At 41.4% G+C, this 18,151-nt stretch overlaps 1 protein-coding gene across 2 annotated transcripts; it reads left to right on the top strand.

Annotated features, from left to right (window-relative positions):
- The first annotated feature begins 12,474 nt into the window (after nucleotides 1-12,474).
- Nucleotides 12,475-15,079, top strand: LOC106576106 (ladderlectin). 2 transcript variants are annotated; one of them, XM_014152992.3, is made up of 7 exons: nucleotides 12,475-12,600; nucleotides 12,703-12,772; nucleotides 12,996-13,055; nucleotides 13,273-13,406; nucleotides 13,951-14,085; nucleotides 14,288-14,426; nucleotides 14,570-15,079. In XM_014152992.3, the coding sequence occupies exons 2-7, from the start codon at nucleotides 12,715-12,717 to the stop codon at nucleotides 14,635-14,637; spliced, it is 594 nt and encodes a 197-aa protein (XP_014008467.1). In that variant the 5' UTR covers nucleotides 12,475-12,600; nucleotides 12,703-12,714; the 3' UTR covers nucleotides 14,638-15,079. The 2 variants fall into 2 exon arrangements, with proteins under 2 accessions (XP_014008467.1, XP_045555655.1); XM_045699699.2 differs by having other exon boundaries at nucleotides 12,580-12,600; nucleotides 12,993-13,055.
- The last annotated feature ends 3,072 nt before the right edge of the window (nucleotides 15,080-18,151 follow it).

Below are 18,151 nucleotides of genomic sequence, written 5' to 3'. Positions count from 1 at the left end.
TCAAAACAAATGAATCAGTGATTGGTTAGATTCGTTATAGACAATCCAATCAGAATCAAAGTTGATAACGTCATCAGGTAGGCAGGCTCTGGCCCAACCCATCGGTTTCTGGGACCAATCAGATTGGTCAGATTGTGTTCACATTCTAGAAATTGTCAGGGAGGGAGGCAAGTCCAGACTCATCGTGGAGAAGAAACGTCAGTTGGCCGGCGCAATGTGGATGGGTAGCCAGGCAAGGAGATCACAATGGAGTTTCAGCAGGTAGCCTAGTGGTTAAGAGTGGTGGGCCAGTAACCGAAAGGTTGTTTGTTCACCTAGTCGGCTCGGGGATTTGAACCATCTGTCAATGTGCCCTTGAGCAAGGCACTTAACCCTAATTGCTCCTGTAAGTCACTCTGGATAAGAGCGTCTGCTAAATGACTAAAATGTAAATGTGTTGACAATCATCAGTATCTATGGTAAGTCGTGTAGACGATCACCAATAGTTCATGTGGTAAAGTGGTCATCACAATAGGCCTGTTTTCTGTGGTAAAGCCATCATCGCAATCAGTCTTATTGCCATGCTAGTATGGGCCTTGTATCTAATGGTAAAAGTAGACAATCTCCACAATATTCTGTGAATCTATGGTTTACTGACATCCACCCTATGTGTCTTGTGTTACTTTGTAAATTGAACTTTCTTGGGACAGTGTGCTTTATTTTGAAAATGTAATATATCATTATTTCATAAGTGTTTTTTTCTGGGAAGATATTTGTAATTGTTTGTCATGTTTATTTCCACTTTGGAAACTGATAGTATACAGGTTTTACCATTTAAAATGTCTAGCCAAAGATTTTGGGACAATTTTCAAGAGTCTTGGCCAGTGTCTTGCCTTGCGTTTGGTGTTGGTTTCTATTGACTGACTATTTAAAATGAAAGCCTTATTACCTTATTTTGGCACCACAGAGGAAGAGTGCCCAAACAGACAGCATTCCCTGTAACTCAGGATTTAGGTGCCTTAGATTAGGGATAGGCCATTAACCACAACAAAATGTGGTTAATTCATTGATTCGTTTTTTAAACATGAATTTAGTAAATGTGCTGCGTCAGTGTGAGTAGGAAGTGTTGACGGTTGGTCAGCCTGACAGGCTCTATATAGCTGCAGGGATATACAGTACACAGCTTCCTTCCTGGCTCCAGTTTGCTGCACTTGTTTGGCGTCAAAATCCACTGTAAAAACAATGACTCACCACATGAAGCCTATCATTGCATCATAAACCATTCACTGTGGCCTCATTGGTTTCGATGGCCATGGTGACCCATATTGGCCAACCTTTCTGCTTCATTTGTTGCTTGTGTTGCTCTCTCTCTCTGTGACGCTGCCTTTATGATACACTGTGATGTTTATGCTAAAAAGGTCAAATTGTATTCTACATATAAATGAAAGCCAAGCCTTTTGTCTCGCTACAACTTTGTTGTCCTGATTTGAACCAATGTGATGCCTTATCTCAGATTATACTGGAATAATAAAGTGAATATGTAGAACATTGTATACATGTGCTGTATACATGTGCTGATCACGTATCTATTGAAATGAATTGCATTTTGTAAAAACCCTGTGCAGCTCAGCAACATTCTGGTATCTACCTGGACATTGAAATGGAAAGTTTCACCCAGAGATTAAAAGAGTCACTCAGTTTAGTTTGGAAAGCAGAGTCAATGGGTTCAATTGGGCCCAATCGCCTCTACATAATTGCTTGTCTCTCAGTTGTGGTCTGAGCGGATAGGATGGGTAGAGAGAGGAGAAAGAGGAGGATACATAGAGACAAATCATGAGGGACAAATCACAAAATAGCCTAGCCATCCATTCCAATTCCAGACACAATTCCAGACATTAATATGGCATGGTTAACAGACATTGAGCAAATACAGACCCTCGCTGTATAAATGTTAGTGTTGGCTGCAAATATTGGGTTTGGGAACCTAGAAGTCCGGACAGATGTAGGAATAATTGTAGTAAAAAGCTGTCAGTTCTCTCTCGCTCACCTGGGGAGTCTAGCTGGACACAAAGCTTTCACTTCACTTCAGTCCCCCTTTCCTCAACATGTTGTGGTGGAAATTCCCCACCAGGAACACATTAAGTCAATATTAAATGAATCACTGTTTTGTATCAGTTAACTGGAGAGGTTACAACAAACACACGTACAAAGTAAAAGTCTTCTACGAGCTCTGCCAGGGTGGTCCCTTCAGTCCTCTTATATACTGCTACCCAAAAAACCTACATAGGCGTGGTTCATAGTGGTTGTTCCTGCAGGTGACTGGCTGTTATCGTGCAGGCTGTGCCTCATCTGTACAGAGTGGTCAATTTGGGCCCGTCAGAAAATGTTTTCCTAATACAAATCAAATCAAATTTTATTAGTCACATGCGCCGAATACAACAGGTGTAGTAGACCTTACAGTGAAATGCTTACTTACGAGCCCCTAACCAACAATGCAGTTTAAAAAAAATACAGAGTAAGAAATAAAAGTAACATGTAATTAAAGAGCAGTAGTAAAATAACAATAGTGAGACTATATACAGGGGGGTACCGGTTAGTTTAGGTAATATGTACATGTAGGTAGAGTTATTAAAGAGACTATGCATAGATGATAACAGAGAGTATCAGCGGTGTAAAAGAGGGGGAGGGAAGGAGCAACGCAAATAGTCTTGGTAGCCATTTGATTAGATGTTCAGGAGTCTTATGGTTTGGGGGTAGAAGCTGTTTAGAAGCCTCTAGGACCTAGACTTGGCGCTCCGGTACCGCTTGCCGTGCGGTAGCAGAGAGAACAGTCTATGACTAGGGTGGCGGGAGTCTTTGACAATTTTTAGGGCCTTCCTCAGGCAAAATGATGTGCGTGAGTGGTGCCATGACTCTCTCTCTCCTAGTGGGGATCAATGGCGCCAGATCAGCTCGGCACAGGGCTGGCAGATCGCCATACCCCCCCTCTCAGCAGAGAGGAAGGGGGAAGTTGGGCCGGTTTTATGACTTAACACCAGTCGTTAACTTTGTCTCTCTTGCCCTGCAGTATTGAACAAATTAATGTGCTGTGGGTATAGAGAGACTCTTGCCTAATAACTTCAACATCAAACAACGGACACTGGGACAATATATTTCAACATACAAACATTGGGGATGATGAGGGATGGAATAAGAAAAATGTATGTCTATTTTGTGATGTCATTAGAATGATCAGAAAGACTATAACAGAAATACTGTAACTTAGGAAGGAAACATTCTAGCTGTAAAGCTTCCACCCAATAGGATGTTCGTACAATATAAAGAACGATGAAACTATGTTTGAAAATATTAACCTTTTAGGGCTAGGGGGCAGTATTGACACGGCCGGATAAAAAACGTACCCGATTTAATCTGGTTGCTACTCCTGCCCAGTAACTAGAATATGCATATAATTATTGGCTTTGGATAGAAAACACCCTAAAGTTTCTAAAACTGTTTGAATGGTGTCTGTGAGTATAACAGAACTCATATGGCAGGCAAAAACCTGAGAAGATTCCTTACAGGAAGTGCCCTCTCTGACAAGTTCTTGTTCTTCTTGGCTCTGTTCATTGAAAACTGAGGATCTTTGCTGTAACATGACACTTCCTACGGCTCCCATAGGCTCTCAGAACCCGGGAAAAAGCTGAATGATATCGAGGCAGCCCCTGGCTGAAAAACAATAGCGCGTTTGGATAGTGGCCGGTCAGAGTACTATGAGACTCAGGCTCGTGCACGAGGGGATCCCATGCTTTTATTTTCTCTCTCTTTGAACGTAAACACGCTTTCCCGGTCGGAATATTATCGCTTTTTTACGAGAAAAATGGCATAAAAATTGATTTTAAACAGCGGTTGACATGCTTCGAAGTACGGTAATGGAATATTTAGAATTTTTTTGTCACGAAATGCATCGTGCGCGTGACCCTTATTTACACTTCGGATAGTGTCTTGAACGCACAAACAAAACGCCGCTATTTGGATATAACTATGGATTATTTTGAACCAAACCAACATTTGTTATTGAAGTAGAAGTCCTGGGAGTGCATTCTGACGAAGAACAGCAAAGGTAATAACATTTTTCTTATAGTAAATCTGACTTTGGTGAGTGCTGAACTTGCTGGGTGTCTAAATAGCTAGCCCTGTGATGCCGGGCTATCTACTCAGAATATTGCAAAATGTGCTTTCACCGAAAAGCTTTTTTTAAATCGGACATAGCGAGTGCATAGAGGAGTTCTGTATCTATAATTCTTAAAATAATTGTTATGTTTTTTGTGAACGTTTATCGTGAGTAATTTAGTAAATTCACCGGAAGTTTGCGGGGGGTATGCTAGTTCTGAACGTCACATGCTAATGTAAAAAGCTGGTTTTTGATATAAATATGAACTTGATTGAACAAAACATGCATGTATTGTATAACATAATGTCCTAAGATTGTCATCTGATGAAGATCATCAAAGGTTAGTGCTGCATTTAGCTGTGGTTTGGGTTTATGTGACATTAAATGCTAGCTTGAAAAATGGGTGTCTGATTATTTCTGGCTGGGTACTCTGCTGACATAATCTAATGTTTTGCTTTCGTTGTAAAGCCTTTTTTAAATCGGACAGTGTGGTTAGATTAACCTCTATGGGCAAGGCGGGACGAATTCGTCCCACCTACGTAACAGCCACCTGAATTCAGTGGCGCGATTTTTGAATCGTTTGAAATACTATTACTTCAATTTCTCAAACATATGACTATTTTACAGCTATTTAAAGACAAGACTCTCCTTAATCTAACCACACTGTCCGATTTCAAAAAGGCTTTACAATGAAAGCAAAACATTAGATTATGTCAGGAGAGTGCCCAGCCAGAAATAATCAGACACCCATTTTTCAAGCTAGCATATAATGTCACAAAAACCCAAACCACAGCTAAATGCAGCACTAACCTTTTATGATCTTCATCAGATGACACACCTAGGACATTATGTTATACAATACATGCATGTCTGTTCAATCAAGTTCATATTTATATCAAAAAACAGCTTTTTACATTAGCATGTGACGTTCAGAAAAAGCATACCCCCCGCAAACTTCCGGGGAATTTACTAAGAGTTTGCTAAATTACTCACGATAAACGTTCACAAAAAGCATAACAATTATTTTAAGAATTATAGATACATTACTCCTCTATGCACTCGATATGTCCGATTTTAAAATAGCTTTTCGGATGAAGCACATTTTGCAATATTCTAAGTACATAGCCCAGCCATCACGGCTAGCTATTTAGACACCCGGCAAGATTAGCCTTCACCAAAATCCTATTTCCTATAAGAAAAATGTTCTTACCTTTCCTGTTCTTCGTCAGAATGCACTCCCAGGACTTCTACTTCCATAACAAATGTAGGTTTGGTCCCAAATAATCCATCGTTATATCCAAATATCCTCTGTTTTGTTCGTGCATTCTAGACATTATACGAATGGTAAATAACGGTCGTGCGCATGGCGCATGGCGTGACAAAAAATGTCTAAATATTCCATTACCGTACTTCGAAGCATGTCAACCGCTGTTTATCTCGTAGAAAAGCGATAATATTCCGACCGGGAATCTGCAATAAGCTAAACAGCCGAATGAAATTTCTCCACGGGGGCGAATCGTGCACACGCCTCATTCAATGGTCCTCTGATCGGCCACTTGGATAAGGCGATAATCTGTTTCAGCCAGAGGCTGCCTCGTCATCGTTCAGGTTTTTCCCGGGTTCTGAGAGCCTATTGGAGCCCTGGGAATTGTCACGTTACAGCTAAGATCCTTACTCTTCAATAAACAGATGCAAGACGCACGACTCCTTGTCAGACAGGCCACTTCCTGCATGAAACCTTGTCAGGTTTTTGCCTGCCATAGGAGTTCTGTTATACTCACAGACACCATTCAAACAGTTTTAGAAACTTTAGGGTGTTTTCTATCCAAACCTGAACAATAATATGCATATTCTATCTTCTGAGTTGGTGTAGGAGGCAGTTAAAAATGGGCACATATTTTTTCCAAAATTCTCAATACTGCCCCCTAGCCCAAACAGGTTAATGAGAGTCTTGTCTTTAAAATGGTGTAATATAGTCATATGTTTGAGAAATTGAAGTAATAGCATTTCTAAGGTATTTGAATAACGCGCCACGGGATTCCACTGGCTGTTACGTAGGTGGGACGAAATCGTCCCACTGGCCCTAGATAAGTTAAACTGTGAGTTTAGTCTTCTAATGAGATAATGGTTTTCATGTCTGTTGCGCACTAACTAAGCCACGCCCCTAATGAGGTCAGAGTTCGTGTCCACATGCTGCAACTGCCCTCCAAGGCCAGAGTGCTTAAAAGGACACACTGAGAATTTCAATACAGACCTGAGAATTTAAATACAGACCAGAGAATGTGAGGACATGGTCCACACGTTGAAATGGTTGAAACTACAAGACCAGAAAATGGTAAGGCCCTCTGAAAATCTCGACAAGTGAAGAATGTGAAGACTAGACCAAAACATGCACCGTCTGCAGCTCTGCGTGTAAAGTAGTCCAGGACAATTGATCCTAGACGGGTGGGAAGACAGATCCCTCTCACCACCGTGTGATACACCTGAAGTATTCATTCTAAGAACACTCCAGAACAAAAGAAGCCTACAACTAAGATGGACATTGTGACCTCTGGTGGACAACCAGAGACTTACATTGAACTACTCCCCATAGACAGATCGAGTTGTTTCAACAGAGAGACGACAGAGAAAGACATCTACGAGTAAATATATGTTGCATTTCTAATACAAATGAGCGGTTATTAAGGTACTAAATATTCATATTTACGGTGAGCATAGATTCCGAATGTATGTACGATAAGTCCACTCTTTGTCTCTCCACCTTTTTATCTTTACCCACTTCCTTTACATTGTGTAACAAGCCATCTTATCGGGTTAGTCCACTAGAAACTGTTTTCTTTGCATTATGTTAGTAATCAATAACCTATACGTGTGTGTGTGTTTATGTATTTCTGTGTGATTATTTAGTTAGTAAATAAATAATTAAGCCAATTTGTGAATCGCTGATTCATCACTTAGGTTGGGGTTCATGCAAATGTATGAAGTCAATGACATTCAGAATGAAACTGATATGAGGAAATGATTAATTGATGACTGGTATGATATCGATATATTCTTGAGTTAATTCGGGAAATGGTAACTCATTAAATAAACTTTTCCCGTGGTGCCCCAAATTCCTAATGAGTTAATTGTCAATCAATCAATCAATCACATGTATTTATAAAGCCCTTCTTACATCAACTGACGTCACAAAGTGCTGTACAGAACCTCAGCCTAAAACCTCAAACAGGAAGCAATGCAGGTGTAGAAGCACAGTGGCTAGGAAAAACTCCCTAGAAAGGCCAGAACATAGGAAGAAACCTAGAGAGGAACCAGGCTATGAGGGGTGGCCAGTCCTCTTCTGGCTGTGCAGGGTGGAGATTATAACAGACCATGGCCAAGAAGTTCAAATGTTCATAGATGACCAGCAGGGTCAAATAATAATAATCACAGTGGTTGTAGAGGGTGCAACAGGTCAGCACCTCAGGAGTAAATGTCAGTTAGCTTTTCATAGCCGATAATTCAGAGTATCTCTACCGCTCCTGCTGTCTCGAGAAAGTTGAAAACAGCAGTCTGGGACAGGTAGCACGTCCGGTGAACAGGTCAGGGTTCCATAGCCGCAGGCAGAACAGTTGAAACTGGAGCAGCAGCACGACCAGGTGGACTGGGGACAGCAAGGAGTCATCAGGCCAGGTAGTCGTGAGGCATGGTCCTAGGGCTCAGGTCCTCCGAGAGAGAGAGAAAGAAAGAGGAAAAAGAGAGAGAGAATTAGAGAGAGCATACTTAAATTCACACAGGACACCGGATAAGACAGGAGAAATACTCCAGATATAACAGACTGACCCTAACCCCCCGACACAAACTATTGCAGCATAAATACTGGTGGCTGAGACAGAATTGTTACATGATTAATTTAATTGAGCAATAATTAAACGTAGTAGGTAATTATTCGATGATTAGCAGTCATCACATTAATGATAGTCAAGTCACGACAGTGGTATCCAGACTGTATTTGAGCATTACTTAGCTGTATATCATGCTTTTGTAACCGTGAATTAAGTCACTTGAAAGAAGCGTGCTTGGAAGAACCGAAACATTGACATAGCTCACAGTAGGAGGCCGTAGGTAAAACTTCTTCTAGAAATCTTATTTCACTGCTAGACAACACACCAATATGAAATCACTTATTGTCTTCATTTAAACATGTCTCCTCAATCAGGTCAAGTACACATCATTATTCCTAGTCTCATTCATTATATTTCCAAGCCTTTTCATTGTTGCAATATGAACCATCATGCAGTACCGTATGACCATGAGCTCATTCCACTCTTTCCTATTCTGCTTATTGCAAGGTAAATGTACTGAATGTCTCTCTTCTCTCTGGCTGGAAATAGGCCTGACTGGATGCTAGAGTAATGGGTTGAGATTATTGATTCATTCGATGCAGGACCGTATGGTAGCAAAATTACAAGATTATATCCTCCTGAGTGGCGCAGTGGTCTAAGGCACTGCATTGCTAGCTGTGCCACTAGAGATCCTGGTTTGAGTCCAGGCTCGGTCGCAGCTGGAGACCCATGTGGCGGTGCACAATAAACCCAGTGTTGTCCGGGTTAGGGGAGGCTTTGGCCGGCTGGGATGTCCTTGTCCCATCTCACTCTAGCGACTCCTGTGGTGGGCTGGGCGCATGCATGCTGACAAGGTTGCCAGGTGCACGGTGTTTCCTCTGACACATTGGTGCGGTTGGCTTCTGGGTTAAGTGGGCATTGTGTCAAGAAGCAGTGTGACTTGGCTGGGTTGTGTTTCGAGGACACATGGCTCTTGACCTTCGCCTCTCCTGAGTCCGTAAGGGAGTTTCAGTGATAGGACAAGACTGTAACTATCAATTGGGGAGAAAAGGGGTAAAACAAGATTATGTTATGATACTGTTTTTGTACCGAATGGTTGCTTTCAGGCAATAGAATAGGTTTCTTAGAACTCTCTCTCTTCATTCTGAGTGAACTGAGAGACGTCTTTTGAAGCTTGGGCTGGTAACTGATTAAGTGATGCCTTGGTGATAAAACACTTTAGACACATTCCATTCTATGATTAGTGATTAGACCTATGTCTCCGGCTTAACTGAGCCTGCATTCATAGATAAGATGTGGGGTGTGTGTGTGTGTGTGTGTGTGTGTGTGTGTGTGTGTGTGTGTGACTCGAGATAGAGAGAGCGTGGAGGAATAGAACAAACATCTCATTGTTTGTTCTAATCCTTGCATCTAGGAAACTTAGCCTGGAGGAGTAAATGTGCAGATAAATGACAGGATGAACCCAGGGTGGTTTATGGTGCCCCAATCTACATGGGAGAGGTGGAGACAGCCATAAATAAGCATTTTGAAGTTAGCTATATAAAGACCGTGTATACCAGGCCTGGGCAATTCCAGTCCTCGGGGGCCTGATTGGTGTCACTTTTCCCCCATCCCTAGCAAACACAGCTGATTTAAACTAATTGCGTTCTAAACTGAAGATCATGATTAGTTGATTATTGGAGTCAGGTGTGTTAGTTGGAGTTGGAGCAAAAGTGTGACACCAATCAGTCCCCTGAGGACTGTAGTTGCCCAGGCCTGCTCTATACTATGTATGATTTTAAGCATTTCGGAGTGTGGGGTCGATGGTTTCATTATTGCAATAATTAATCAATATTAAATAAAGATGATTGTTTGAAGAAATGACAGGTCTCTCTCTTGATTAGAATATTCCACGACAACCGCTCCAACTTTTCCGCCCAAAAAAGACAGTTGACGTTGCTGTGGCATTGAAATGTCAGAGGCATTATCTCTAAAAATGTAAAAACTACATTCAAATCCAGAACTATTTCTACATCGCTGTGTGTAGTGATACATTTTCATACTTCACCGATACATTGTACCATACAGAAGTAGTGCCAAGAGTGTTTCTGAATAATACAAAATATTCAAGCATTGTTGAGAACAGTACTCATTCCAGTAAGCTGTAATCGTTACAGGATACTGCATTAGCCTCTATCATTAAGAGTGGTGCAGATGACCTTCTTCTTCACATCATTATCATCAACATGAACATCACATGAGGAAGCCCAGAGATTCACCAGAGATGGTTTCAATGTTGTTTTTCATCCTGTAATGTAACAAAACAACTAAACAGCTGACCTAGCTAGGTTTATGAACAGAATATAACCAATTACCTAGACTTCCTTCTAGTAACCCAACCTTCCCTTCTTCTGTCAGACAACAAGGTACACTGAACAAGGTACACAGCAGTGGTGTAAAGTACTTAAGTAAAATTAATTTAAAGTACTAAAGTAGTTTTTTTCAGTATGTGTACTTAACTTTAATATTAATATTTGACTACTTTTACTTTTACTTCACTACATTCCTGAAGAAAATAATGTACTTTTTACTGCATACATTATCCCTGACAGGAAAATGGCCCAATTCACACACTTATCAAGAGAACATCCCTATGGTCTCTGATCTGATGGACTCACTAAACACAAATGCTTCGTTTGTAAATTATATCTGAGTGTTGGAGTGTGCCCCTGGCTATGCGTAAAAAAAGAAAACAAGAAAATTGTGCGGTCTGGTTCGCTTAATCTAAGGAATTTGCAAAGATTTATACTTTTACTTTTGATACTTAAGTATATTTAAAATGAAATACTTTTACTCAAGTAGTATTGTACCTGGTGACTTTCACTTGAGCAATTTCAATTAAGGTATCTTGACTTTTACTCAAGTATAACAAATTAGTACTTTTTCCACCACTGGTACACAGTGCAATCTGAAAGTATTCAGACCCCTTCCCTTTTCCCACATTTTGCTATGTTACAGCCTTATTCAAAAATGGATTAAATAAAAAAATGTCCTCATCAATCTACACACAATACCCCATAATGACAAAGCAAAAACAGGTTTTTAGAAAGTTTGCAAATGTATTAAAACAGAAATACCGTATTTACATAAGTATTCAGACCCTCTGCTATGAGACTTGAAATTGAGCTCAGGTGCATCCTGTTTCCATTGATCATCCTTGAGGTGTTTCTACGACTTGGTTGGAGTCCACCTGTGGTAAATTCAATTGAACGGACATGATTTGAAAAGGCACACATCTGTCTATATAAGGTCGCACAGTTGACAGTGCATGTCAGAGCATAAAAGCAAGCCTGAGGTGGAAGGAATTGTCCGTAGAGCGCTGAGAAACGATTGTGTCAAGGCACCAATCTGGGGAACGGTACCAAAACATTTATGCAGTATTGAAGGTCCACAAGAACACAGTGGCCTCCATCATTCTTAAATGGAAGAAGTTTGAATCCACCAAGACTCTTCCTAGAGCTGGCAACCCGGAACAAACTGAGCAATCGGGGGAGAAGGGCCTTGATCAGGGAGGTGACCAACAACCCGATTGTCATTCTGACAGAGCTCCAGAGTTCCTCTGTGGAGATGGGCGAACCTTCCAGAAGGACAACCATCTCTGCAGCACTCCACCAATCAGGCCTTTATGGTAGAGTGGCCAGACGGAAGACACTCCTCAGTAAAACGCAGATGAAAACCTGCTTGGAGTTTGCCAAAAGTCTCCTAAAGGACTCTCAAACCATGAGAAACAAGATTCTCTGGTCTGATGAAACCAAGATTGAAATCTTTGGCCTGAATGCCAAGCGTCACGTCTGGAGGAAACCTGGCACCATCCCTACGGTGAAGCGTGGTGTAAGCATCATGCTGTGGGGATGTTTTTCAGCGGCAGGGACTGGGAGACTAGTCAGGATCGAGGGAAAGATGAACGGAGCAAAGTATCTGCTACAGAGCGCTCAGGACCTCAGACTGGGGTGAAGGTTCACCTTCCAACACGACCTTAAGCACACAGCCAAGACAATGCAGGATTGTCTATGAATGTCCTTGAGATGCCCAGCCAGAGCCTGGATTTGAACGCGATCGAACCTCTCTGGAGAGACCTGAAAATAGCTATGCAGCGACACTCCCCATCCAACCTGACAGCTTGAGAGGATCTGCAGAGGAGAATGGGAAAAAGTCCCCAAATACAGGTGTGCCAAGCTTGTAGCGTTATACCCAAGAAGACTCAAGGGTGTAATCGTTGCCAAAGGTGCTTCAACAAAGTACTGAGTAAATGGTCTGAAACTTATGTACATTTCAGTTTTTGCTTTGTAATTATGGGGTATTGTGTGTAGATTGATGAGGGGAAAAAACAATTCAATCCATTTTAGAATAAGGCTGCAATGTAACAAAATGTGTAAAAAGTCAAGGGGTCTGAATACTTTCCAAATGCACTGTATATGAGCAAAGTACAGATCTCTCTCTGTACTTTGCTCATCTCTTTGATTGATAAACTCACTACGAGAAGGAAATTGATAATATATGAGTTAACTATTGATAAACTAGAGTTGCTTCCTTGTGGTCAGGTGTATATAGCTGCTCCCCTTTCTCCAACTAAACAGAACCTACCAGAGATTCCTTATACAACAGGTAAGTCCACTATACTCACCTCCACCTACGTTCTAAAGCACTCACTGTCTGACGCTGAATTTGTCTTAAGTCTCTATCTCTCTTTCTCTCTCTTTTTCTCAGGAGAGTATCACCATGATGATGTTGACCATATTTCTGCTTCTCAGTGCTGCCTTTGCTCTGGGTGATGCAAGTAAGAGAGATATACCTCAGTTTCCACCAGATTTTTGTTTACTCCTTGTAGTTACAGTGTAGATAACAGAGGTGTTTATTGAAGTGTAGGTAGTAGAGGTATTCTTAACAATGGTTTGATTACCTGTTCACACTCATCAGATGCAGTTTGATTATATCATTCTACACTTTAAAGAGCACATGAGTATTCATCTTTCCTCTGTCTTTGTCTCTCTTTGTTGTAGGGGATCTGAGTGACACAGAGAATCAAATTATGGAGAACCTGATACGCAACCTGCCAATCGGTAAAATGCCTTATCCCACATCAACAAGATTTCTGAAACCTGCAGAAAACTATAATATTGCGTTGGCTTGCTAATGTTAATGGACTGATAATGCACAGATAGCCGTGGTGCTGTGTTCAATAACATCACGGCTGGAACGCACTTTTGACCACTCAGATTGTGTTGTCTGAACTAATCATTTCATCATGATATTGCATTATATCTCTCCCCCCTACAGAGTCTGAGGAGATGGGAGGAAAGGAGATGCAGGGACTACAAACCAGGAGTTCATCATGCCCACCTGGTTGGCACAGTTATAGGACACGCTGCTATCACTACGTCCCCATCATGGCCAAATGGCCAGAGGCAGAGGTACCTGTACATGTCCATATTTAGGAACAGATTTACTCATTCTAAACATCATAGGATTAGAGTGTTTAACCGGGTTTCTAAACTACACCTTTACATGCTATTCCTTCTCTTTATCTTTATATTCAGAAACTAATGCAGAAACTTCCCATATCTCTATCATCATTAATTCAATTTAGACTTCCAAATGACCAAACCCAGTCCCAGGCTTGAATAACACTGGAGGCCCCTAAGATTCTCCACAGAGTTGGGTAAAGCTGCTGTTTGTTTTTTGTGCCCTTCATCTGGAACAATTTACAGAGCTCTCTGAAATTAGATGTCCTGGTCCCACTTTGTCAGTTCAGAGTAAATATTGGAGACATCTATGTTGATATATGTGTCTGTTGTTAATATGTTTTGTAATATATATTGTAGGTTTTTGATAGTATTTATGCAGGGCTCATCTGTAAAAGAAACCCCAGTCTCAGTATGACTTACCTGTCAAAATAAAGGTTATAAAAATGAAACAAAATATTCTACCTTTGTGTGATTCTCTGTCTCTCTCTAGCATTACTGTTTGTTATTGGGAGGTAACCTGGCATCAGTGCACAGCCTCTCCCAGTATAACTTCCTTCAGTCAGTCATCCAAAGTAGTGCCAACGGAGCCCAGCGCACCTGGATTGGAGCCAACGATGCCATCAAGGTCAGAAGCACTCTGTTTAACACTCCTGAAACATATACAGTAAGATGCGTTGATTCTTTGAGAATATAATTATAAATGCCTAGTGGTGCCTTACCCGAAATATAAGCTTGTTTTACTCCACTGTCGCTTCAAAACATGGTTAAATCATTTTTATATCATGTATAGTGTCTGCTGGTTACACATCTGCTTGTATGCTCTTTAGGAGGGTCTTTGGCTGTGGAGCGATGGGTCCAGGTTTAGCTACCAGAACTGGGGCCAGGGGCAACCCGATAACAGCAACCATGGTGCTGGGAACGACAACACGAATGGCCATGAGCATTGTATGGAGATGAACTATGGAGGTACGATGCTGTCGCCAGAGCACTCACCCTCACATTATTCATCAAACATTTTGATAGATGTAAAAATACATTTTCAAGGTAATGTGTTCCCTTTTTAGTTACATAAAAATATATATCTTTCTCTGTATTACCCTCTTTCCCAGATGACTTCAGGCAGAATGATGCACCCTGCTGGATGCAACTTCCATTCATGTGTTCCAGAAAGCTGTAATATCAACAGATTGGGAGAGAATTCATGTTTTAACATTACTCCCCTGGTTAGTCAGTCATCATGTTCAGTGTACTTTTAGATTCTTGCTGATTTTAATGTGATTGTATTGCCTTATCTTGATGATTATTGCTGATTATGTAAAGTGACTTTTGGTGTCTTGAAAAGCACTTGTAATAATGCATTTTTGAAATGTTCCCTGTGGCTCAGTTGGTAGAGCATGGTGTTTGCAAGGCCAGTGTGGTGTGTGCGATGCCAGGGTTGTGGGTTCGATTCCCATGGGGGGCCAGTACAAAAAAAAAAAAAAATGCATGAAATGAAATGGATGAATTTACAACTGTAAGTCGCTCTGGATAAGAGTGTCTGCTAAATGACTAAAAATGTGAAATGTATCTGAGAGGCTCTCAGGTGATGGGGTTCTTCAATAAAGCCACAGTCTGTAATATTTCCTGCTCAGTTGTAATTTTGGCAAAACCCCCCAGAGAATTCTCATGGATGGCTCCAGGGTTGCCTTTGCAGAAGCACCTTCATGAAACAATGTATATGCACGTACACCCTTGATTTCAAGCACCCCTTTGCAATGACCGAACCTACCCCTTATCTAGGCTCTCGGCATATGGGATTCTTTTGACCAAGGATGGTGTTGGATGCTAGACATTGCTATATAGCTGGCCCAATACACTTTGTATGCGAAAGGTGATGTTGAAACAGCTGATTGGATTAAAGGTAACTCTGGGAGCTAACTGGCCTGTCAGCCTTGTGGGATTCGAGGACTGTAATGAGCTCAGCTGCCACAGTCGGGTTCAGATGGGTTTTACTCCGGCCCGAGGCATGGCCAGATCTGGGCTGGATGGAAGAATGGAAAAACACACATTTGCTACAGGAATTCCTCAAACACACAAAGCCAACCAGCGTGCCAGACACTCCTCCCTACATCCCTGCCATCAAATCCACTCTTCCCCCTAAAGAAGCAGCTGATATGACTTAAGTGCTCTCCGTCTGGCTGCGTGGTGGAGAGTGGGTTATAGAGACGAGGGGTTCTCCACCTCCCTGCCATGCACTCAGACTGTAGATGGCTGGAGACATACATGTTTACTGCACCGTAAAGTAGGGCATGGATGGCAACCATGCCATGGGGGAGGGGGATTAACAAATGGAGAACGCATCATGGTAGTGCAGAATACTGTACCCTACAGTGTTACTTAGCTACATGGGTTGATGTTGTGTGTCATACTCAAGTGGGTGTTGTCTCAAGAAATGTTGTGCCTGTAAGCATGTATGTATGTATGCTTGCATGCGTGTAGGTAGGTAGCCTACACCATACACTGGAGATTTGACTACTACAGTATGACATTTCTGCTGAGACAAAATATTACATTATGTTACATACATGACAGAGGGCATGCCTGCTTGCACGCAAGTATGTTGGTAGCCCACATAAGTGCACTTGATTAGTCCTACCCAGGGGAATCTCCAGAATTATACCAAAATATTACCTCTGGTGGAATGTGGAATTCCACCTAACCATCCTAGAGACATTAACGACAGTCAGGTGTGTCCAATTCACTCCTGATTTCCCTGATAAAATAGGTGTGTTTTCTGTTGTCCTTTGCAGAAGCTAGAATTGTTTACTGTGTGTGGGTGGTTGCTGAGTAAGTTTTCGAGACTTAGTTGTTGTTTTTCCCCTAAGTGTACTGTGATCCTGCAGCTACTGTTTCTCAGTAAAGTATGTTTATCCTTAACCACTGATTCCTCATCTGGTCTCTTCTCTGCACCTGGGTCCAACCTTTCGTCACAGGAATACCAGTTGCAACTAGTTTGGTTTACATTTTGACGTACAGGACCAGTCAAAAGTTTGGACACACCTACTCATTCAATGGTTTTTCTTTATTTTTACTATTTTCTACATTGTGTAATAACTCACCTGCAATCTTTCAAGCATTGGTCAATGACAAAGACATCAAAACTATTAAATAACACATGGAATCATGTAGTAACCAAAAAGGTGTTAAACAAATCAAAAATATATTTTGTATTTGAGATTCTTCAAAGTACCCACCCTTTGCCTTTTATTTTTTTGATTTAACCTTTATTTAACCAGGTAGGCAAGTTGAGAACAAGTTCTCATTTACAATTGCGACAACAACACAGAGTTACACATGGAGTAAAACAAACATACAGTCAATAATACAGTAGAAAAATAAGTCTATATACAATTTGAGCAAATGAGGTGAGATAAGGGAGGTAAAGGCAAAACAATGACGGCCTACTCCTGACAACGCTGGGCCAATTGTGCACCGCCCTATGGGACTCCCAATCACGGCCGGATGTGATACAGCCTGAATTCAAACCAGGTGCTATAGTGACGCCTCTTGCACTGAGATTCAGTGCCTTAGACCGCTGCGCCACTCAGGAGCCCAAGTGCTCAGCATATGTGGGAACTCCTTCAAGACTGTTGGGATGGCATTCCAGGTGAAGCTGGTTGAGAGAATGCCAAGAGTGTGCTAAGCTGTTCTTAGAGCCAAATAGCCAATTTGTATTTGTATACAATAACCAGAGCATTATTAGTTTAATTATTAGTGCGAAGCCATTATTGGAGATGAATACCCCTCTTGCGGTCAGTGCGGTGGCTACAGGAGGAGGAAAGGTTATTTGAGGGAGGAAGTCGGGCCTACGAGGAGGAGTCTTGGTTAGATGGGGGAGCGGAATAGTTTTTTGTTCGCACTTACATGATATCTTGAATTTACTGCACACAATAGCCTTCATTTATTGCACTTATAAGTTATTAGAAATAGAGGAATTATAAGGAACATTTTCGTTTACCCATCTTCTATATTAGAAAGTCTGTAAGTTTTATATGCTTGAACGATGAAGCCACACTGCCATCATCTCTACGGACGTGCAGTAAAGCCTGCGGTGAGTGTGTGTCTGAAATAGCCCTTCTCTCGGCAGGGCAGAAAATATGCCATTACATTAGTCAAAAAACTCAGCCGAAGAAAAGCTCCGTTACACATGCTGGATTATTGTTCTTCACCTGAGCGCACTTGGACCGGGAGGACAGTTCTCTGGAAAGATTTCAAGTCCTACAGTTCTGCAGTCGTGAGTAACCACTGAGAATTTATGAATGAACTCATTGGTTCCATACAATTGTATTGTGTTTGGTCAAACAAAGGATGAAAGTGCCGATGGGCGCTAATGTTTGATAAACGGAAATACTAAATACTAAAATACTAAACAAATCAACAAAAATAATGGAATTACGTTGCATGTTGAAATAAAATATACCGACTGAGCTAGAGTGCAATCAAAGGATGGAATAAACTGCGCGACTCAAAACGTGTAAACGTATTAAAACGACAAAGTGTCATTGTGAATAAAAAGAGAAATAAATGTCTTAATGTCAAACCCAAATCACTGCTATGGCAGAAAAAGTAGCTCAGCTCTATACGTAGAGGAAAACTTGGATGGTGCACACGCAAAATCAACAAAATCAAAGCTTTGCTTGAGGAAGGAAATG

Source organism: Salmo salar, chromosome 17 (genome assembly GCF_965601325.2).
Source record: "Salmo salar chromosome 17, fSalSal1, whole genome shotgun sequence".
In the NCBI taxonomy this organism is placed as follows: domain Eukaryota; kingdom Metazoa; phylum Chordata; class Actinopteri; order Salmoniformes; family Salmonidae; genus Salmo; species Salmo salar.
Note: the sequence above shows the minus strand (reverse complement) of the source record. Positions and strands in the feature narration are given on the sequence as shown.